The sequence below is a fragment of the Lytechinus variegatus genome, chromosome 16, assembly GCF_018143015.1.
Source record: "Lytechinus variegatus isolate NC3 chromosome 16, Lvar_3.0, whole genome shotgun sequence".
Classification (NCBI taxonomy): Eukaryota; Metazoa; Echinodermata; class Echinoidea; order Temnopleuroida; family Toxopneustidae; genus Lytechinus; species Lytechinus variegatus.
Window position 1 is genome coordinate 15583738 of NC_054755.1, and position 23757 is coordinate 15607494.

A 23757-nucleotide genomic window follows, 5' to 3' on the forward strand; every position below is an offset into this window, starting at 1 on the left:
GTAACAGTGAACATTAATCAAAGCTGAATAAGATTTTCAAATTTGAAATATCAAATTAGTTTCTTGCTATTAAGCTAATACATAGCATCACCACTGGCACTGGCGTAAATTCAAGCAGCAGATATATTGTTGGGGGGGAGTGAACTATTGTGTCACCCTCCCCCCATTTGAACTTGAATAGTATGACTCATGTATTTATGAACATATATCTAGAAATCTGTAACCTTGATATCACATGTAGTCATTTATAAATTCCATATAAATCTTTAAAAAAATCAAACATAAAAATGGTGTTGGAAGTTCTTGGAACAAATAAATTACTGGATTGTAAACCTGAACAAATATGCAATCCATCATTAAGCATTCCGGACTTGTGCATTTACTACGGGGTAAACACTACAACGCTTCAATTCCTTTTAAAACTCAAGTCAAATCACAATGAAGAGCTGAGAGGCTTTTGTCGAAAGGTGGTGGACCAGAACAACAACATTATCTCATGACTCTGGACAAGACATATTTGCAACTGTTCGTCCTTAGCAAATCTTTGGATGATCTGCTTTCCCAGTTCAACGTGCGAAAAAGGCTCTCAGTTCTCCACTGTGATTTTAATTGTATTTTCAAAGGAATTGATGCATTGTAGAGAGTTTCCCCGTAGTACATGCAAATGCGAAAACTACCTATTGATAAAATTCTTAAACAATAAATGTAGACACAACAGCCCGTGATCTGAAGTTGGGTTTAACTAAGAACATGGTCTAACCAGGGATGTGAGAGGGTATGGGAAGCCAAATATTTGTTTAAATTGCATGTTTCAATATGTTTAAACACTGTTATTTCTTCAGTCTTTAATGGTGAAGGAAGCTACATGTACATGTATCTCATTCATCCTTCTCAACAGTTATGAACAATCTGAGTCAAGAGGGCTGATGCATTGAACCTCTACATATAGATATTTATGTCACAACTGGCTACCCAGGCTGCCAACCTGAACAAGAACATTTCAGTATTTTAAAGCTGAAAATCAGTATTTGGTGAGGAAATCAGTATTTTCAAAAAAAGAAAAAGCATAGGACAACACATAAAACTGAAACATTAGACATGAATATTTTGCATGAAACCCATCATCACTATTCTCATTTTTCAGTACTAAACACAGAAAATCTGCACTACTTGGCAGCTCTGGCAACCTATAGTTAATCCACAACTTTAAACCAGAATACAAAATCAAATCAGACTTTAGAATCGGGCCAATGTGAACATATGCAAATTAAGGTTATTTGATATAAATCCAGTGATGTGATACATGTAATTGTATAGAATCTTGCCTGACGTACCAACAACCCGTTCATATAAACTGAATTCCAAAGAACATGGCTTGTTAATTAATATGAATATACAAAATAATACTAAGAAAAGGATGCTTTAATAATGGCAAGCTTGTTTAAAGGTGCATATAACTGGAAAATAAAGGAATTATAGGCTATATTCATGAGGTGTCTCTACATGTATTTATTTGGTAGTACATGTACATAGCATTGCATAAGGTGCTTATAAATCACATTTATCATAGCTATTGAGTACTAGATATTTTAGGTTATAATGAAATATGAGTTTAATTGCTACAAAGTTGTTTATTTCTTCCATTTCTTACTTCCCTGAAGACAGTGTACAAGTTTGGTTTATCCTAGATGTGTAAGATGGTGGATCATGGAAAGAATTATGAATTTATTTCTAACATGATGAAAAAATTATGATTTATCCTTTAAAGAAATTTGTAGCAATGCTTATAAAAGTATTTCAGCTTTGTTGATGCTGATAATATATTCTACAAAAAAAAGCAAACTTAACAAAAATCAACAAATATTCAAGGAAAAATTAAATATCCAAGTACCAATATTTTTGTGCAAAAAACTAGGCACCAAAGTTAAACATATATTTCAAATATAAACAAATATTTGTGCTTACAAATCAGTACAATATGTGGAACCATACAAAGTTAATATTACCCCATGCATATGAAATAAAAAGTTAAAGAGAATGAATGAGTGACAAGGCAAATATCAACTCACTTGATAAAGCAGACATATTTTTATAACCAAACTATAGCATTTTAGCCTCATCTAAATACAGGAAAAATGATATTGTGTCATCAAACAATTAATCACATAAAATGGCAGCAAACAGACAGTTTGTGACACACAATTTTGAAACAGTCAACAAGCCAGAATTAGCCAAGCTTAATGTGACTGTACTGACATAAATGACACACTAAATACAATACTGATATTATCTAAGCCGCTCCTTGCATGCATAGAAATACTTTTGATATTGTAGATTCTAAAAGCAAATATGACTAATTTTAGCCCCATGGATAGGAAAATAAGTTGTTTAATCTTTGGCCAAAAATGCATTAAAATTTTGATAATAAAAGATGAAAATTCCAATTGTGACATTTTGAGCATTATTTCAATATAGCACAAATTCATATTCAGCTGTCTAGTAAAACTCATACATAATCTTTGTATCAAGTTTTGGCAATTCTTAATAATAACATAATTCATTCCTTAAAGTTTGAAGTAATTGTCCAACAAGAAATGGTATATCATAAAAGATAAGTATAAAATATTTAAAACAAAATCTGATATTCACTGGAGAAATTTAAGGCCTCTGGCAGGAATGAAAAAACAAGTGGAATGCCTCTGGCCCTCTCACCTGCATCACGTGATTCAAAATAGCAGCAGTGCTGACTTTGAAAACTACTATAACTCGCACAAGATGTTCAGTGATACTTGGTTAGTCTTATTTCCATGTTTTATGAACTAGACCAATACACTTACAGAAATAGGATGGTAATTCAACAAATATCCCCAATGTGGCAAATGTTCATTGACCTCACATGACCTTTGACCTTGATCATGTGTCCTGAAACTTGCACAGGATATACAGTGATACTTGATTACTCTTTATGTCCAAGTTTCAAAAGTCAGATCAATAAACTTGCAAAGTTATGATGGTAATTCAACAGATACCCCCATTATGGCCAAAGTTCATTGACCTATGACCTTGGTCATGTGACCTAAAATGCGCACAGAATGTTCAGTGATACTTGATTACTCTTATGTCCAAGTTTTATGAACTAGACCAACATACTTTCAAAGTTATGATGGTAATTCAACAAATACCCCCAATTCGGCCAAAGTTCATTGACCCTAAATGACCTTTGACCTTGATCATGTGACCTGAAACTTGCACAGGATGTTCAGTGATACTTGATTACTATTATGTCCAAGTTTCATGAATCAGATCCAAAAACTTTTAAAGTTATGATGGTAATTCAACCCCCAAGTTGGCCAAAGTTCATTGACCCTAAATGACCGTTGACTTAGTCATGTGATGTGAAACTCACGCAAGATGTTTGGTGATACTTGATTATCCTTATATCCAAGTTTAATGAACTAGGTCCATATATTTTCTAAGTTATGATGACATTTCAAAAACTTAAGGTTAAGATTTTGATGTTGATTCCCCCAATATGGTCTAAGTTCATTGACCCTAAATGACCTTTGATCTTGGTCATGTGACATGAAACTCTACTAGGATGTTCAGTAATACTTGATTAACCTTGTGGCCAAGTTTCATGAACTAGGTCCATACACTTTCTAAGTTATGATGTCATTTCAAAAACTTAACCTTAGGTTAAGATTTGATGTTGACGTCGCTGCCACCGTCCGAAAAGCGGCGCCTATAGTCTCAAGTGCTCTGTTATGCAGGTGAGACAAAAATCAAGCATAGAATCATGAAAAGTAGGATGATATGCAGGGACTCAGTTTCATAATTTTGAAGGGAGCAATAAAAAGATCTCCTAAAAGTTTGAAGGGGAGTGGTAGGGGATCATTGACTGACACTTGTTTAACATTCAGGTCAAGTGATGTCCGTATACAGATTATACATGGAAATAAAATGTACAAACAAAATGTGTATGATGCTGCCTGATTTCTAGTTTTTCAACATTTCTGCATTTATCGTTTCATGTCACAAAAAATTATATTTCGCTGAGACGAGTGATAAATTGCTCTACCTGAAATGGATTAAGACAAGAAGTATCGAATGATCGTTCTAACTCCCTTTAACCCTTTGGACGCTAATGGTGCAATTAAGCACATTCTTACAATTAAATTCAACAATCGTAATAATTACTTTTCTCCCCTAACTTCACATTAGAGAAGCTCATAATAAAACGTTCTTGGACAACATCTTTATAATAATCAGTGTCAATGGTTCAAAATGGAAATCTTGATTCCAAGAAAATAACATGGAAACAATAGTCATTATTGTCCCCAAAATTAATTCAGCGTGCAAAGAGTTAAAACTGAGTCCCTGGATACGCAGCCACTAAAAAATTGTATTAAGGGTTTTTATTTAGAAAATATTTTTACAAATAATTACAATTATACGGGTAACATAAAAAGAAGAATATTTCATATATAATCAGCCAAGGAAAAATAATGCATTGGTAAAAACACATTTACAAGAATGAAATGGGAAATTAGTATGATATAAATTCACAATACGGAACCTTCACCAAATCTTCAAACAGGCTCTGGCAAATATACAGCAATGAACTCAAATAATTTCTCTGCGAAAATAACGTTCCAACATGTAAAATCTTTTGTCAACATTCCAACCCCTGGGAATGTTGATAAAAAGTTATTAATAAGTGTGATAGAAAAATACCTGTGTTCTTAAAGAATAGAAATCAAGTGAATATTCAAGAAATCAAACAGTAACGTATCATACCCTTAAAAAGATGGCGCACATTTTAAGTAAAAAATAATATGAATACACATCTGTTTGTGAAATAGAACAAAATATGTTTTTTAAAAATATGAAATTATCTCCTTTGACTCTTTATAAAAAAAAAGATGCACCCTTAAACACATTTAACAAATTCTAATCCCCAAGAAATGATATAGAAAAAGGCAAAAAAAAAGAATAGAAATTACAAATAATTTCTCTGAGAAACAAAAAAGTATCAGTGAAGCACCATCAAATAGCATGTATAGTTATGTTTTTAGTCACTTTGGCTAGTACTACGAGCAGATATGTTTCACAAAGATGTGTGACTAAAATTGTGATTAACTTCTCAGTTGCGAGCGATATATAACACATCATCACATTGGTCAGATTGCTAACAAGCTCAAAGGATGTGCACTAATGGTTAGTTATCAATGAGGTTAAGTGTTAGAGTGCACACACTGATATTTACACTGTACTTTGTAAGAATGACTATATTGAACTCAGCTTTTTGTGACACAGCCCCTAGTGATAGTCTGCAGGCACAGACCCTATGTTTTTGCAATTCGCATAGTGCATCATACAGAGTCTGAATAAGTGAGACTAGATTCACCGTATTCTGAAGTCGAGTGTAACTTAGACCATGGTCTAAATCTGTTCTAAAATTATGGGTCGCCAAATATTTGAAACTTCTGTTTATATTGTATATCTCTTAATATGTTTACTATTTTGTTTTCTGTTGCTTTCATAAAAAAACTTCAGTCATCATTCAACGACAGAATATGAACAATTAGAGTGTCATATGAGTTAATAAACTGAATGTGTAGGGGAAGGCGGGGTAAGTTGAGCATAGGGGCAAGTTGAGCCACCAGCCCCAGGCCAATAATGAATGAGTCAGACATTGTGGTGGTGTCATGTATTGATGACCCATAGCATAACCCCTAACCCCACCACATTGTTTTCAACTTTGAAACAAAAAGTAGTTTTTTAGAGGGAAAAATATGAATTTCAGCCAAAAAAGTAAAAAAGAGTGTGAAATAGATAAGTGCTTTATAAACACACGTCTTTAAATATAATAAAGACATGATAACAACATTATTAGTCCAGGTATGGATCTTCATTCTTGTCATAGTCTTTTATATGATGGATGCATAATAAATGTGTGGATACAAAATTATCGCACAAAGTTCGGACTGGGGTAAGTTGAGCCAAACAGCATGGGGCAAGTTGAGCCATGGTAATTCCTATGGTGATGTATCTTAAGAACAAACAAACCATAAAAATCGATTGAAATGCTGGCTGAAAGGAGCAAATTTACATGACTGCTCTTTTCATTTTAAAGAATGTTAGTATTTATAGAGAATTAGCAAGTGAAAAGACTTTAAACAAAAAATTGACATGCTCGTTCTCCCCTCATACATTTTGTACATAGTTTTTGTGGCTCAACTTACCCCAGAAGGTGGCTCAAACTTACCCCATATATGGGGCAAGTTGAGCCATTTGACATCGTTTTTTTCAAAGGTCACGATGACTTTCAGTGTGGGGATAGAAAGTTATATATAGGTGGAAAATATTTCAGAAGAATTAAATTTCAGGGCAAGGTACTTATTTCGAAAAGATTATTAATCATATCAATTCTAACATACAAAAAGCAAAAACTGTCACAACTTACCCCGCCTTCCCCTACTGTTAGGGATTTGTGCCCCAATTGGCTCTCCATAGTTAAACCAAAATTTTTAAAGTTCAGAATACGGGCCACAGAGTTCTAATCTTACATTTTTTGTGATGTGGAAAAGTGTGGAAATTAAGATTCATCAAATTTTCATTTGAAAATTGGCTTTCACATTTTGAAAATGTTATCCTAAAATATTTTGCCCCATTTCAGGGGACACAATGAGGCTTTGATATATATTTTGTCATGTATTCAATATCCACTTTTTTTCATCAAATACAATTGGAAACACATGTTTTCCCAATAATTTTTTTTTCAACACAAATCACTTTCAATTTTTTCAATGAAACTACCAGCATCACAGTTTGCCATCAAAAGCTTAAGTGGACGCATGTATTCTTTTCTACTTCTTTAGAAATTGGAAACTACATGAATTAATTTGCAGTTCATTGTCCCTCCATCCTTTTTAACTCCATGATAATATCATTAGTGATTGAACAATGAAATCATACAGGACTGGAATGGAGAAATAAGAAATACATGTTAGCCTATATGATCCCACTAAGAAAGAAATAAGGCATGAAATACACAATTTTACAGATTACATTCATAAACAAAATAACCACACGAAATCTTTGTGCATATATTGTGGATGGTTGATGGTTATAATTTGCATAATCTAATTTGAATGAAACATATACATGTAGTTTTTGTAAAAGATAACCCACACAATATATGGTAATTGTGCTTTAATCTGTATGGGGCATATGGTGTGTGGATCTTAAAGTACGATGTACTGGTACATGATGAAAATACACTGAGCTACAAAGAAAAATACATGTTAATAATAAACTCTATAAATTGCACAGAAGTATAGCAATGAATACATCCTGTAAAATACATATTTCTTGTCATGAAACAAAGATATTGTAATGAGGTGCTAGTTTTAGCAAGTCTAATGTATTTGAAAGATATGTTATCTCTTTGAATTTTTAAGTAGATCTAAATCAATTGCACATTTTGTACATTCAGTGGCAGACATAGATATTGCACAGTGTACAATCAGCGGCAGAATTTCAAAAGCCCAAGACAGAAAGACATTACTATTACACTAAATAAAAGCCCACAATGAGACACTCATCACCACATTTCAAGCCCATAGCACAAACAGATCACAATAATAGCAATCAACTATTGCATATCAATATAATACTGAATTACATAAATATCTAGCGTTTCACCAAAATATACAAATACTGTATCTAGATTTAATATATATCTGTCTGTAAACTCCATAATGGCAATTAAAAGGCATTCTTCATGCACTAGGCAGCTGTTTTACATATTCAATCAAGCTCCTAAAAGGTGCAAAATATATATATCTTTAGAATCATCCATGAATATTTTGTGAATATTCTTTGTTTCTTATTAAGGGTTACAGTATCAATAAAGTATTTTGATAAAAATATATATATCTCCAGAATCAGACATGAATATCTTGTGTTTTTTCTTTGCCTCCTATTAAGGGGTAGAGTATCAATATATTTTGATAAAAATATATATATCTCAAGAATCATACATGAATATCTTATGGTTTTTCTTTGTCTGTTAATAAGGGTTAGAGTATCAATAATATATTTTGATGACAAATATTTGCTTGTACAACCTCTGTTTGAATAATAATTTCCAACTGCTGTATCATAACCTAACACTGTGTTGATTGGAGGAGTGGGGAATGATGGGGAGGGGGAGGAGGGTGTAACCTGGGAGACAGGACTTTTCAAAGATTCATCTCCTTGGTGTAACATAAAAGAGATACAATCAATCTATAATTGATTCCAACTTTTCGGATGTGGTTTTATACCGTGGATGTGAAGTTGCGATTAATTGTATTCTGATTGTACATTTCGTCTTTTGATTTCTTGAAAAGAACGTTGAGCACTCGACAGAGTGGATTGGGGCAATATAACAAGGCTCAGATCAGATATCAATGAGAGTTGAAAAAATATGATGTGAACACAAATCACTCAGTGTTAACCAATTAAAATTATGGGTAACTTACAAACAGCTGTATGAAAAGCCACAATGATCTGTCTGAATGCTAACCCAAGCTGAAGATATAATAATATTCACCACATAATGGCGAGGTGAATATTTATGAGGGACAATACATCGCCTTATCATGGTGATCGAATACCCACATATGCAGTATGGTGCAGCGGAAACTGAAGGTTTCTCATATATGATTTCCTTCTTGGTTCTTCACTCGGAAGAAAAATGTGAGGACAAGGCCTGTATGAAAATATAAAAATTGAGAGAGAAAAAAACAGAACAACATTACGTGAATCCTGTGTTTAAAAAATACCCCACCAGCTTATAACACAGGAACCCCATTGCCCTGCGTGTTATGTCAATGGGAGGTCAGGTGGGGAATCTGAAACCCCAATTTCAGATTTTGGGAGAGCTTCAATTCTCTCGTTTAAACTGGGTTGGGGTTCATTTGACTGCTGATAAGGCCTTGCGTGTAAGTCAATGGGAACTCAAGTGGGGTATCGACACCCCAATTTCAGTTTTTGGGGAAAGTTAAGTTTTTCTCGTTTAAACTGGGGTGGGGTCGACTGCAGCTGCTGATAAGAGCTGAACAAACACCACGCTGGAAACCGCAACATCTCTCCCTCTCTCTCTCCCTCTGCCTGGCCGTATGAAGGTCACTTCTCCTTGGGGGAAGGTGGATTATCTGGGAGAGTGTGTGGTTGTTTACTTAAGGATTACCATTCCTGCTGATATCGGGATGGGGGAGGGGGCAGTGAGAGAAGCTTGGAATTTGAAATTGGGGTGTCAGAGGAGATCTGTTTTTAAACACAAATTTTCGTAATGAAAACAAATGCTTTAGACCACACCATTGCTTTTCCCTGCCAGGCAAACATGACAGATTATCAGATAGATTATTAAATAATTAAGGAAAAAAAATAAGGGACAAATATATGAATAAATAACAATAACAATTAATAATAGTAATAATACTAATACTCGTATATACTGTATAATGAAGTATTAGTTTTAACTATTTATTGAAAAGCCACAGTTTACACACTCATAGAGATTAAAACTTAGTAAGGCCTGGGCCCCATAACACAAAGTTTATCGATCAATCGCTAATTTGAAAGAGCAATTCTGATTGGTTCTTAGCCAGTCTTCTGAGTAAAATGAACCAGCAACAATGATTATGATAGGCCATTTCATTTAGCGATCAATCGCTAACCTTTGTGTGATGGGGCCCAGGGGATACTGTAGTGTTTAAATGGGGTTTGTAACCACTTGAAAGAGAAGCACTGTGATTAATCAATGGTGTTTGGTCGATTGATCTCTCAGGATTTAAGAAAAGAGATATGTCATTATAAGGGTGAAGTCTGCACACATGTATTAAGGTGACCGTACACCTTACAATTGGTCTGCGACCCGATTTCAGAATAAAATGTAGTAGAATTTGATGCTAATATTGATATTTGGAATATCTTACTGTGTAATGTTCGAAATCATCGTACGAATACCTATGTTCTAATCTGTGACTATGCTATCATCCTTCTTAGAATAAAAGCAAATTTATCATCTAGTCGTAATGACGTCATAGCAGTCATACGATTGGCTACGATATGAAACAAATTTGGCCTTTACTCCAATATAAAGGTTTGCAATCTTTGAAAATGGTTATATTAATATTCTTACAATTAATTTTAACCTCAAATGAAATGATATCTTCAATTCACATTTTCAGAAAATTAGGAAAGTGAGATTAGTTCCAAAATCGGATCGCGAACAGTCGTAAGGTGTCTGGTGGCCTTTACAATAGTGACTCACCGATGATGGAGAATCCTGCCATGATCATGAACATTCCAAACCAAGCCAGATGATCATGAAGGGTCGTAGCTAGCACAGCTCCTATCGCTGATGAGAGAGCCACTGATGTAAACACAATCCCATAGTTGGGCCCTACGTACTTGGATCCAAACGCCCTATGGAAGTAAAATAACAAGGAATCAAGACTGTACTTGAAAGACTTTTGATGGGGAAGGGTGAAACCAAAGTCGAAACTTGTGACTTTGATGCTTTTAGCTTTTAACAAGTGGGTATTTAGCAATTGTTCTGAATCATATTTATGGCCTTTGACCTCTGACCTGGGAACGTTTCATGAAAGGATTGTGTTACCATGGTAACAGTGGTTCTCAGCCAATCATTCTCAAGGAAAGTTGTCAGATCTGACAACTTGTCGGATGAAAATGTTGTTGAAGCACCCCCCCCCCCCTCTGATGTGACCTTACCTTGCAGTGGCAGTTGGAAAGAGGGCAAAGTTTCCGGAGAAGGTGAAAAAGATTCCGCAGATCCAGATAAAGAACATGGCCTTGCCCCCATATTGTGCGGCAACAAGAGTGAGGATGAAGATAGCGTTTGATCCAGTCAGTAAGACCATCGCCAACTATGGATAACAGGAAAGAGAGTTATTCCAACATCACTTGAGATTTTACTTACAAGTGCCTCAGGGCACTGTGCGAATAAAGTTCTCAGCTTTGCCTCTAAGCCCCTGTTTTCATTACAGTCAGTGGAAACAACTTCAGAGGAAACTAGTTTAATGTTTAAATCGCTAAATGCATTCTTGAAAGTGATCTTTCAGACTAGTTTGGAAAACCACCTTGCGATGTGGTTTTCAAGACCGCTTCTGCCTCATTATTTTGAAAACTAGTTTAAGTGTAGGTGAGGACACAACCGTTCTTCAGAAAGTGATCTTCACACGTTTGCCACGCTACTCCACACACTGTGTGTAGAAACATGTCACCCCACAGAGATTGTTCCCATAGCAACAAGACCACTTTGTGTGAGATGTATTTGAAAACCACTTTCCTGATCTGGTTTCCACTGAACTCAGTTTTAGGATTTTAATGAGAACGGGTCTAGCTCCATGTATTTCAGGCATATACTTGGTATTAATCGGTTAAGAAGCATTGATAGTCTAGACACAATTTGAGAATAAACTTTATAAACATCCGAAATGAAGTCAGGCAAAAATTTGTTTTAAATTTTCTGGGGCTACTTTTCCTCACTTACCACCTAAATCTACAACTTTGGATAAGATTGCGATGAATGGGGATTTCCAGTGCTCCCTTTTCAGTTCCCAGCGGTCTGTTGAGCATTTCAGGGGCTAAATCACTCCAAGCCCCCGTGCATTTTCTACCCTGAATTAACTAAATGTACTGTCCTAATTGCTGAATCATTATTTGAATACCTCATTGTAAATCAATGGTTATTCCATCCCTCATTTGAGATATAAAGGCAAAGTTGAAATATAACCGTAATGATTATGATTATAAGTGGCTACGATTCTAAGCTAATATGGATATTACTCCGAACTTAAAGCATGGAGAAACGCAATATTATGTCAGTATTCCAAGTTATTCTGAACCTCAAAAGAGATCATTATAGGTGTTTATGATATGGGAAGGTATTCAAAATAAAGTTTCTCCCAAATTTGGATCGCATACCAGTAGTTTGAAGGTGTGTGGTGGTGCTGATATTTACCTTGTAGGAATACCTGTCTGCTAAACAGCCCCAGAACAGCCTACCTCCAGCATTAAAGATGGCTGCAAAGGATCCTACCAGAGCAAGGAAATGGTCATCTGGGATAAACATCTGACCGTATGCCTGGATGAAGAATAGTTTTATCTTGAGGTCAATAGTCTACCAATACCTCATACCTATCATTGATATGGTAAATTATTTGACTGATGACAAATTTCAATTTCAGAACAACACTTCTATATCTACTAATGTTGTTGATGTTGTGGTATCCCAACAGAGCAAGGAAATGGTCATCAGGAATAAACATCTGTCCGAAAGCCTGGATGAACAATATTTGATGTTGAGATCAATAGTATTAATACTAATATATCATACCTATGAGTATTATAGTGAAATTATTGTACGATAAATCACTCAAATCAAATAATCAAAATCGCTTAGGTTTGTGTTATAGGCCATTAACCCTAGAAAGACTGGGGGGCTGATTCAGCCCCCCCTCGACACTTTCGCGAGAAGTCCGCCGCGCAAAATTTTTTGACCGCGTCGCTCACTGACTTTTTACTTTCAAGTCTCGCGCAACTTTTGAGACCAAAATTGTGATCCCCAGGTACGCGGTTCCGAAACTACGCAACATTTTATAAGTGCATGCAGACCCATAATTACTAAAAAAAGTGAATTTGTGTACAAATCCAATGCAAATAGTGTTTTTAGCCAAAATTCATAAATGTATCATTATTTTTCCTTTTACTGCTTAAAATCAATTAATTTTATCTTTTTTATGGTCAAAATAAAGTCCCCGACAATTTCCATTGAAAAAACAATAAAAAACAAAAAGTCGAAAAACAAAGAAATACATAAGAAATTTAGAAAACAATAGAATACATAAGAAAATAAATGTGATGTTGAAATTTTTTAAAAATAAATTTGATCAGATGCCTATCTAGAGTATGTGAAACAAAAATTAGCATTTCAGGGGCATTATTTTATTAATCAGTGCAAACTATGATTTTATGCATAAATTAGCATAATTAATGAGACATGAGTTTTTTTTTGCCGAATTTGATATTATAGTTTTGTAGATAATGCCATGGGTAACGCGAGTGCCAATTTTCGTCGTGATCGCGCGATCGACGGCCAAGATCATGAGGGGGGCTGAATCAGCCCCTCCCCCAGTCTTCTTAGGCGTCGAAATAGCCTAGTTTATTTAGGGTTAAATCTCAAGTTCAGTCCAAACATGGCACTTACATGTACATGTATATCCCTTTGGCAATGTAATAAACTATGAAGTATATTTGCTCTACTTGACTTAAAGAGTTTTTTCCTTGAACATGAAGAGCACTTAAATGGCCGATGAAATCACTACTCAACTAGCACCCATTGGAAAATGGTTATTTTTTTTATATATACCATGATTGATATAATTGCCACTACCACCACCATGGGTATTAGTATATCCTTTCCCAATACTTAAATACTTACAAGTACCACCAGAACAGCATAATGAAGTATTTGATTTTCCATTCAACACAAACTGCTGTTCATACCTTGTAGAGACTTGAAATGAACATGATGCCTTGACCGTTGACAAGGAAGGTTGCCCATAGCAACCAGAAGGCGGTGGTCCGAACCATCACTTTTGGAGGGAGGTCAAGCCCAGAGGCCTTGGAGTCCCCGCCATTCTCCAGGGGGAAAGGAATACCGAAAGGGAGTCGTTTGGATTGGCCATCTTCGTCTCCTTCCTCTGTGGGACCTTCGGGATCAGAGGCATCCATGTGGGTTGTCTTCTTGGCCTGGGACTGGGCATCCAAAAGACCACTCTCGTCGTTGTACAGAGAGTTGTTGACCTGTGTGTCACCAAGGCATTTCTTTTATTTTGTTTTATTTATATCATCATGTAAAATAATACTCACATTGACGAAAAAGAGTATTATATTTGCATACATAAAAATTTAGAATCCAACAAACACAAACAAAACATGCTTGAAATGCAGAGTTATTTGGATAACGTACATGCAGTACATCCTTAATTCCTTGAAGTAAAACATGGCTTAACATAAAGCTTCTTTTTTAAACAGAAACAAAAACTAATTAAATAACTATAAAGCTTAAAAGAATTAAAAATATGCCCAAATAGAAGTAATAGGCCCATAGTCTCAAGATTACCAGAGAAATAGATTATACTATTGCCTGAAAAAAGAAGCAGTCACTATTTGTTTAATTGTATTTTAGCAGGGCACTATTGAAAACTATTGCCCTGCTCAAACCATGCCATTTTGTATGTAACGGTAATGTCAGTATCCTGCAAAATAAACTCTGACATACCCCATTGTCTGGTGGATCTTTCAACAAAATAACACCCACAATCTGAATGGCCAAGTAGATTCCTCCTTGCAGAACATATGACATAGGGACTTTATCCAATATGGAGTCTTGATCGTAATATCTGGATAGGAACAAGCAAAATGAATTAGATCATCATCATGCATCCATGGACTTGGACCAAGTTCCAAGTTGTAGGCATGTCCCACTTGTCATCTTTATACACCCGATAAAAAAAATCATAGGACTGGTGGTAAAGAGAGAAAAGATATATGTTGCTGAGCATGTAAAGATAGATTTTCATCTCAGTAATGTCCTGTCTATCTTCAAATCCATTTTTTTATGCTTCCTACTGATTTGATAATTCTGTGCTCGTCAAAGATTTCTAGATAGAGGATGCAATATGCCTAGTGTTATTATGTAATTAAAATTTTATTCAATTAATTTTTGGGGCATTTGTGGTCTATTGGTTTTTAACTCCTGTCTTTCAAACATCCCAGCCATGGCATGTTTTCCGTCAGCAAGAAATTTATTAGCATTCTATTGCACTTGACCCAGGTGAGGTGAATAGGTAACCAGTACGAATACCTGTACTTCTGTGAAAGCACCAAGTACGACCGATGAAGTGGTAGCTTGAGCAAACCTGGCATGATAATAATTGCTTCGTATCTTCTGACACAAAGCTCTGTTGAAGTCCAGCTTCATGTATTATCATAATTATTATAAAATACAGGTAAAGCTCATGCTTAGGCTTACAGTTAATGTTAATGCTACATAATGAAAAATATGGAAGAAACTATGTGAAAGTTCTCATGCTGAGACTTACTTGGCTGTGTGGTCTTGCGAATCCGTCACATTCGGGTCCAGGTTGTGGGGGTTGAGGTATCCCGTCTGGATCTGGTTGAAGATGAACGCCCCGCCCCCAAAACCGGCAACCACAAGACCGTTCACAAGCCCCTTCTTCTCTGGCAGCCACTACAGGAAGAAGAAAAATGTAATGAAAAATAAATTCTACTTTTTTAAATCACTAATCTTAAAAGAATCCAACAAAACTGACCACTGAATGCATGCATTTGTGTATACGATTAGATAAAATGATTCTGATGGAATATGAATTATTCTTATGCTCAGTAATAAATATCAAAGCATTTGAAGATTTACACAGGTCTCTCCTCAAAGATATATAGAAAATAATGCACAGGTGTAAGTGTGTGAAAGTTGATGCAGACTACATATCATTTTTTTTTTACAATCATTTATTTAGGGTGCCCTTTCAGTAATGTACTGGTGTCAATAGGCAGTTGGGACTGTATGTATATTAAACAGCATAACAAATATATAAGCAGCTTTGATCTTCATATTCCCTCATAGACAAAACAATGAAGAAATAGTACAAACGAAATGAATTTAAAACAAAAATACAAAAAAAATATTTGTTGAAAGTCATTGTTTCATAATACAAACACTAAGGGGGCATTCTATGAAGAGTTCTGTCAGTGATTTCCACCAACAAATTTCCTTTTGTCCAATCAGATGCAAGGAATTACAGTAGCTTGTAACAACTGTCATTCAAAATCACTGTCAAAGCTCTCCATGAAACACTCCCCTGGGGCATGTTGCATAAAGAGTTGTGTTTAAACACAGGTAAAAGTAAATTGATTGCAAGTCTCAAATGCATGCTTCTGATTGGTTGGAAAGCAAGTTGCGTTTGATTTTAAGAGTTGGGTTTGATTGTAACTCTTTCTGAAATGGGTGCCTGACCCTTTCTCTTACCTTCATTGCACAGACAAGTGGAGGCACATAGGCTATGCCTACTCCAAGACCAAAGATGAGGCCGTAGGTTAGGAGAAGCAGAAAGAAAGAGACTCGGATGGACAGGGCAGACAACATCATACCCATGCTGCAAGGGAATAGGAGGGGAAGATGAATGAGATAATGTCTGCCCTTTGGAAATTTGAAAGACACCATGATTACATACACCTAGCTGGTAGTTACTTGGTGATTTCGTCCCATTGCTATCAGGTATTCATATCCACTATGCTCAGTGTCAGAACTTTTGTAAGTGCTAAATGCTATTGCCTTGGCTTCTCATCCGCCATCTAAAGGCACAAGCATTTCATGGATTCAGCTGCCAATTACCCAAAGCCTAAGTCTCATGGGGCCTGTTGCATAAAACTTTTTACCTGAGAAAACTCTGGTAAAAACTGAAAACTAAGTTAGTCTGATTTCTGCCATTGACTTCAACACAGGGCAAAAACTCTGGTAAAATCAACCTGACTTTTCTCAGGTAAAAAGTTTTATGCAATGGGCCCATGGAGCACAATATGTACATACATGTAAATAGCAAGCAGGCATAACTTGCAAATAAGTATGTGTATTATCAGTAAATTAACATTCACTAACAGCTTTATTTAAAGGAAACCAAAACCCAAGTAGAGAAACAATCTTATTGGAAAGAGTAAAACAAGAGGAACAAATTAAAACAAGTTTCATCAAAATCGGTTATGAAATAGGCAAGTTATGGACATTTAAAAAGTCTTGTTGTACTTTCTATGGGTATCCTCAAATTTGCAAACATGCTTTAAAATGGCTGTTTTTGTGGACAACCCTCCATTTGTTTTGTACACAAATTTTCAGATTTTCCCCTTGATTTCACAAATTTCACATCATTCCTCCTGACCATATGTGGTGTGAATTGTATTTTGTTGTGCTCAGAATGAGGTAATATGCAATTAGAAAGATAATAGGGAAAATCTGAAAAATTGTGTATAAAAAAATGGAGAGTTGTCCACAAAATTAGCCATTTTGAAGCATGTTTGCCAATTTGAGGATCCCTATAGAAAGTAAAACAAGACCTTTTAAACGCCGATAACTTGACTGCTTATATCATGACTTGTTTTAAATTGTTCCCCTCATTTTAATCTTTCCAATAAGATTGCTTCTCCTCCTGGATTTTGGTTTTCTTTAATTGCTATGGGATATTAATGAAATAAAAAGATGTGAATAATTATGTAACATTATACATGTAAAGTTCAATTTGAATCTTCAAGTAAACAATATATTTGGAAATAGTCCTCAAAGGTACATCTTGAAATGATTCATTTCAAGAACAAAATAATGCTTTAGACGATCCATGGTACATGTAATTGAAACATCTTTGTGGTTTTAATAAAAGCAGAATGCTTCATAAAGAGCATAAACCTAAATGCAAAATCCAAATTTAAAAAGAATCTCGACAAATAAGCACTATCAATAATAAAGTATAGAACAAATATTTGGTACAGATTATGAATGTACATGTAGCAAAACTTTTTCCCAAATCCCAATGAAAAGATTTACTTTTATTGAGTACTTTTTGATGTGCACCACTTAGAATCTTGAAATCTTTTCATAGACCATGGCTGATTGGTCAACTTGCACTCACCTGACCAGCAAGCAACCAATCAGAGTTGTAATTCTAGGGCCTAGTTTGGCTTCAATATAGCCCCCAATAAACATGGAGGAGCCCTGGCCAAACAACATCAAGGCAAAGATGAATGAGGATTCCTGTAATTAATAAAAATAATAATAATAATATTATGCAACATTAATATAGCACTAAAGTTTCTATGTGCTACATACTATTAGCCCGGCTTAAGCATGATTATCCTGATCGGACGCTCGAAGCATTCAAGGAATTCCCTTCTACCGGGTTCCCATTTACTACACCTGGGTGGAGAGTGGCATATTTAGATAAATGACTAGCAAAAGGACACAGGTTCTGCGGAGGGCTTTGAATCCCAAACCTTTTGGTTCAAAGTCCGGAGACTTATCCACTCAGCCACAGCACATGTACATGTACCTATGTTTTTAAATTCAATTCATTTATTTCAATCAAAATAAGAAAATATGTAATATAAACGTTCAAAAAAGCATGATTACATAACACTAATATAACAGACATACACATAATTGAAACATTACTGAAATTCATTGTGGATGGGGACAGCTATAGAGAAACAAGTTAAATATAAAATAGCTGCCCCTGAGAAATTAATGATTAACAAAAACAAACACATGGGGGGCATACTAAAAGCATGAAATTTAATTTTGTATACATCATGTTAATGTGATGATCATAAATGGCACACGATACTTCATAGTGAGCAAAGCTGTGCAAAAAAATTTTTTATGCAATTTTCTTCCCATTTGAAAGTAATAATTCCTTGAATGCATTGAGCTCTGAAAGGCAGCTTGAGCTAAAGCCGGGGCAATATCACAATGTGCCTTGGAATAGATTATAATTTCTACATAGATGGTGCTACATAAATGCCTATTATTGTTATCAAATATTTGTGAAACACCCCCCCCCCCAACTGTTTACCTGATAAGATAGAGTTGAAGGATAACTGTACTTCCTAATGTATGATGTCATATAAGGTGCCATGTTTCCTGAGAAGGAAAAAAAAAAACATAATTTTATTCGCAAGATGGAAGAATCTATAGGCTAAATTCAAATTACATGTAGATAGCTGAAATTTGTCTTATTGTAAACATTTTTTTTTGTTTCTTCTACACAAAGACTGCTAGCAATCTTGAACACAGTACGAAGAAGGACCTACATGTATCCCTTCATGCTCATACTGTAGCATAAGCTCAATGCGCATACATTCGTAATTCCGAAGCTTCGTTATTCCGAAGGTTTGTATATCCGAACGTTCGTAATTCGGAAGGTTTGTTAGTCCGAAAACGTAATGATTAACGAACCTAATTTCGTTTTCGGACTAACGAACCTTCGGAACAACGAACCTTATTTCGTTTTGGATTAACGAACCTTCGGAACATCGAACCTTATTCCGTTTTCGGATTATCGAACCTTCGGAATAACGCCACAAATGTTCAGATTAACGAACCCTTTTACATTTTCGGATTAACGAACATCGAGGTATAGGCAATTTACGTGTTTCAGAATTACGAACATTCGGAATTAAGAACCTTTGGAATTACGAAGTGTAACCGGCTCAATGTACTATTTTGCAAAAAACTAGGTTTCTGATTTTTCTAGATTGGTACTGTTGATGTATTAAGTTGATATTGATTCCTTCTGATTGTTTCCCAATACTTCAATCATTCATAGTTTGATTTTTTTTATTTCATTGAAGACTGAACAAGGTTATGTTATAACCTTGTTCTCTTTTACTATTCCCTGTGTGGTGAAATGATTTTGGAAATGTTTGACTTATTTTCTCTTGTTCTCAGGGACAAATGCTTTATTTTTTTTACACTGTCAGATTCAATTACAGCTATTCATCATATAACTTGGTTCTTAAGTAAATTAAATTATTTGAATCATTTTTGCACATTAAAAACAGCAATTCAAAAATGAAAATTTTCTTGCAATTTCATTTTCCATCAATAGAGGGCGTACACAAAAATATGCCCAAAATTGAAGTAATTGAGCGCGCTAGTGAATACAAAAATGATTCCCAGGTTACCAATGAAAAATAAGTTGCAACTGTATGGAAATAAGTATTTTTTGTCACAAAAGTGATATTTTAAGTGGACTAGGCCTATACATATGATGAATATCTGAAACTTGTGTAAGAGAAACTGACAGTGTCAAAAATCAAGCATTTGTCCCCAAGAACCAGAGAAAAATCAGCCAAACATTGCCAATCTAATTCCCCAGACAGAGAGTGGTAACAGAGATACCCTTGTTCATTGAAAGAGTGCTGAGTCCTTGACTGGAGACAGTGACTGTGTGAGCAAGGGCCTGTTTCATGAAATGGACTTTGGTAGAACCGCTCTACGTAAGAACAAGATTATCGCTCAACTGTTTCACAAAGCCGATTTGGGCGATACAAAGAATGGTCCCTGGAAAGACACCTCCAGACATGTCCTGCGTACATGTAGGCATGATCAGTATAAATAGAGTATTCTATAGAAATTCAGAATATTGAACTGTACAATGTCAAAATTACTTAGTTACTTCAATTTTCATTTTGGACAAGGGTCTCTTACGTTAAAATGAATTATCAATAAATATGTCGTTCATACAAAGTTATGTGCCCCCGCCCTAATGAGAATCACAGTGCATGGGGATATTTTGTTCATATTCTTTGCTCTTTTTTGGCCTTTTCTTTTTGCTTCTCAAATTTATTTACTTTGAACAATATGACTTTCTATATATCATTTTTAGTGACAACCTTTTTTATGAAGGGGGGGTGGGGGCTTGCCAAATATAACGCTGGACAAGATGACCTTCTTTTTTTTAGTGACAACCTTGTTGTTTTATTTGTCAAATTTTACGAGAGACAAAATGACCTTCGATCATTATTAGTTAAACCTTTTTTATCTTTTTTTTGTGGGGGGGTAGGGGGGGGGCTTGCCAAATAGTTACAAACTTTTTTTGTCAAATATTATGCAAGAAAAAATGATCATTATAAAATCTTTTTTTCATTTTTTTTTGGGGGGGGTGCTTGCCAAATTTTATGTGGGACAAATCACCTTCATTTTTTAGTGACAATTTTTTTTTTATACTTGACAAATTTTAATAGACACAAAATGGCCTTAGATCATTTTTAGTTAAAACCTTTTTTTTGGGGGGGGCTTGCCAAATATTACACGGACAAATGGACTTCAATTTAAGTGACCATCTTTTTATTACTTGTAAAATTTCTCGAGGACAATATGACCTTAATTTCTTTTAATGTTAACCTTTTTTTTGGGGGGGGGCTTGCCAAATATTACACGAACAAAATGACAGTCTTTCATTTTTAGTGACCATCTTTTTTTTTTACTTGTCAAATCTTACGTGGGACAAAATGACAATTTTTTGTGTGTCATAACCTTTTGGGGGGGTCGTCAAATTTTACTTAAGAAAATGCACCCCCCCCCCTACTTTGGAAAATCGAAGATTAAGATCATGAGTATCTAGCTTACATCTCAGAGGTGTAAACAGGTGGGGGCATGGCTGGAAGGAAGGAAGGAAGGAAGGGAAAAGTGAAAAGAAAAGGGATATGAGAACGTAAAAACGGAAAACGAAAGGAAAATTTAAGAAGGTAGGAAAGTCATGTAGGAAAGTCATGTGACAAAGAACAAATAATCCCGGGGGGGGGGGCTACTCAGATAATACAAAAAAATCTGCCATCTGCAATTAAATTGGATTATTTAATATCCAGAGGTCCAAGGGCTACCAACATACATGTAGAGCGGGGGTAACAAGGGTTTGGACGATGGCACCGAAATGTTCTAGGAGGAAAGGAAAAAAAATGTAAGATCATTGTCAAAATCTATCTCAAAGTTAGATTCTCATGATAAGTCTTATTCTCGCTCGCTTTGCTCACTCGGGACTTACATTACGAAACTTTTATTCTACACATGCCCCTGCTCAGACTCGTCTACATTGATTTCGATATATAAGCGTCATTATAAAATTATAACAAAAAGAACGCCTTGAATAAAGGCCAAAAAGCCTCGAAACTGGCGTCATGTGACAACTCGACCTGGATTTGCATGTACAGGATCCTATGCCTGGCGACAACAGCTGCCGCAAGAATTGGCCAGAAAAGGGGATGAAAACACAAAATTTGGAAAGAAAAGAACCGGTGAGTACCCATTTTACATTATAATTAGTAAATTAATATAAAATAGATAAGTTACACCAAAATTTAGGCCGTAATTTAGAGAGGAATGGGCTGGAAATTCAAGGCCAAAAGAACATCATAGGCCCTGCCCCTAGCCTACTCGTTTGGAGTCGCCTTTTTTAACACAGCTTTGAATAGGGGTGTCGCCAAGCATGCCAAGAGTGGGTCCAAGGACGTTCCACCCATGGGTTCATATCGTCTCGCGAGCGAAGGATTATCAGTCATACGCACGCGACACACAACTACACTTCCAAAATACAGTGGGCTTTTGCCCACATAACATATTATGTATAAATAAATATTCCACATCCTGCTATGACACTTACCGAATCATTTAGATCCTTCCGTGACTTCTCCTTGAAATTTCTTTCTAAAAATATGTATATTTTCTTGATCTTTAGTGAAGATTTTACGGAGATAGAAATCAGTCAGCGTTGATATCAATTTTCTCCTGAAGAGGGCGCGCGATTTATATTCATATCAAAGACACGACAAGGGAAAGAATAGGCACCTACACTATTTTACACGCATATCGACGCAAGGCATTACGCAAAGTCCGTGAAGTGTCCAATCTTTTCATTGTATAGATTTTGGTATACCGTATACGTATTATTGACGTTCGTCAAAGCTTGTACTGCTGGTTTCTTTCCAGGCACGTATATTATTTTCATTTTTTTTTTATCAGTCATCTTTTTAAATTAATGCAAATGAGTGTTATCATCACCAATAATAATCATAAATTATGTTTTTTGAAGGCATTTCATTAATTGGTGCCCATAATTAGTAAATTAATCATGAGGATTGCGCATTCAAAGAATTTAGATACAGTTATAAAATTACCGAGGAGCTGAATCAAGGTTGTGAAATTATTAGCGCCACCAACGGGCTTCCTTGTATTTCCGTGGAAGAGACAAGCGAAGTCACTTTCGAGGCCGAGGTAAGCAAAATGTGCTTTTTTTATCGGATTATTATTTTATTATTATTTTCATATTCAACAAACTCTTGCTACTTACCGGCAAGAGCCCCGGTGCGTAGCGAGAAGGAGCTTCGGCAAATATTACTTCAGCAATGAAGCGATGTTTGCCGACTACTTCGAAATCCAGGGTCAAACACGGTCTATTGTACGAGTTTAGTACATACTAACCTCGTACAATGTGTGAGTGAGGACGTTCCTACGTATCGCTCGTCTCGTCATGAAAAAGGTCACAGAGCAGAGAGCGCGTTGCGTTGTGCTGCTAGTTGCTTTGGCCTTTTTTTTTTTAACTTAGTTTGAGTTGGAGACAACAGAAAAGCAAACGACTGGGACTAAAGTAAAGACGATCCTCATACTAAAAGACCAACTCACCATAGCTGTAAATCGTTCCAATCGTCAAATGGACCAAAACTCCACCCGTCACAGCAAGCCAGCCTCTCCACTTTCCGGATGGGCTCATAATTCTATATTGTTGTCTAGGTCTAGTAGTAGTAGAATATATTCAATTAACACAAGACCGTTCCATACGGTAACTTTTTACTGCACTAGATAGATGATGTATTTACATTTTTTTGTCTGCTGCTGCAACGAACGTAGAGGGCAGCAACACTTTGTCAGCAGATTTTTTGTCAGCTCAGAGTAATAAGCACTGATCAGTGGTCTTTGTCAAGGAGAAAAAAAACACAACTTCGCCACCCAAATTAACATTTTGACCTATAGGTAAGCACAACCTTTAACCCTGCCTTTAACTTTTTGTGCCAGCTGGAACTGAGGACCTAACTGAATACAAACAAATCGGACAT

General features: G+C 35.6%; 1 protein-coding gene across 1 annotated transcript; it reads right to left on the reverse strand.

The window, feature by feature from the left end:
- Window positions 1–6598: 6598 nt before the first annotated feature.
- Window positions 6599–23499, reverse strand: LOC121430093 (oxalate:formate antiporter-like). Its single transcript, XM_041627366.1, has 11 exons — window positions 23327–23499; window positions 18720–18787; window positions 17781–17902; window positions 16130–16256; window positions 15183–15331; window positions 14360–14480; window positions 13582–13881; window positions 12038–12160; window positions 10786–10940; window positions 10325–10479; window positions 6599–8758 (listed from the first exon to the last, which is right to left on the reverse strand). Exons 1-11 carry the CDS (start codon window positions 23412–23414, stop codon window positions 8703–8705), a joined length of 1464 nt encoding a protein of 487 aa, XP_041483300.1. The 5' UTR covers window positions 23415–23499; the 3' UTR covers window positions 6599–8702.
- Window positions 23500–23757: the final 258 nt, after the last annotated feature.

Excerpts from the sequence above, each read along its gene's own strand:
- LOC121430093 (XM_041627366.1), bottom strand. The coding sequence starts at position 23,414 with ATGAGCCCATCCGGAAAGTGGAGAGGCTGGCTTGCTGTGACGGGTGGA. Across the intron at positions 13,882-14,359 it reads AAGATCCACCAGACAATGGG|GTCAACAACTCTCTGTACAA; the intron begins GTATGTCAGAGT and ends GGTGACACACAG. Across the intron at positions 10,941-12,037 it reads CAGACAGGTATTCCTACAAG|TTGGCGATGGTCTTACTGAC; the intron begins GTAAATATCAGC and ends TGTTATCCATAG.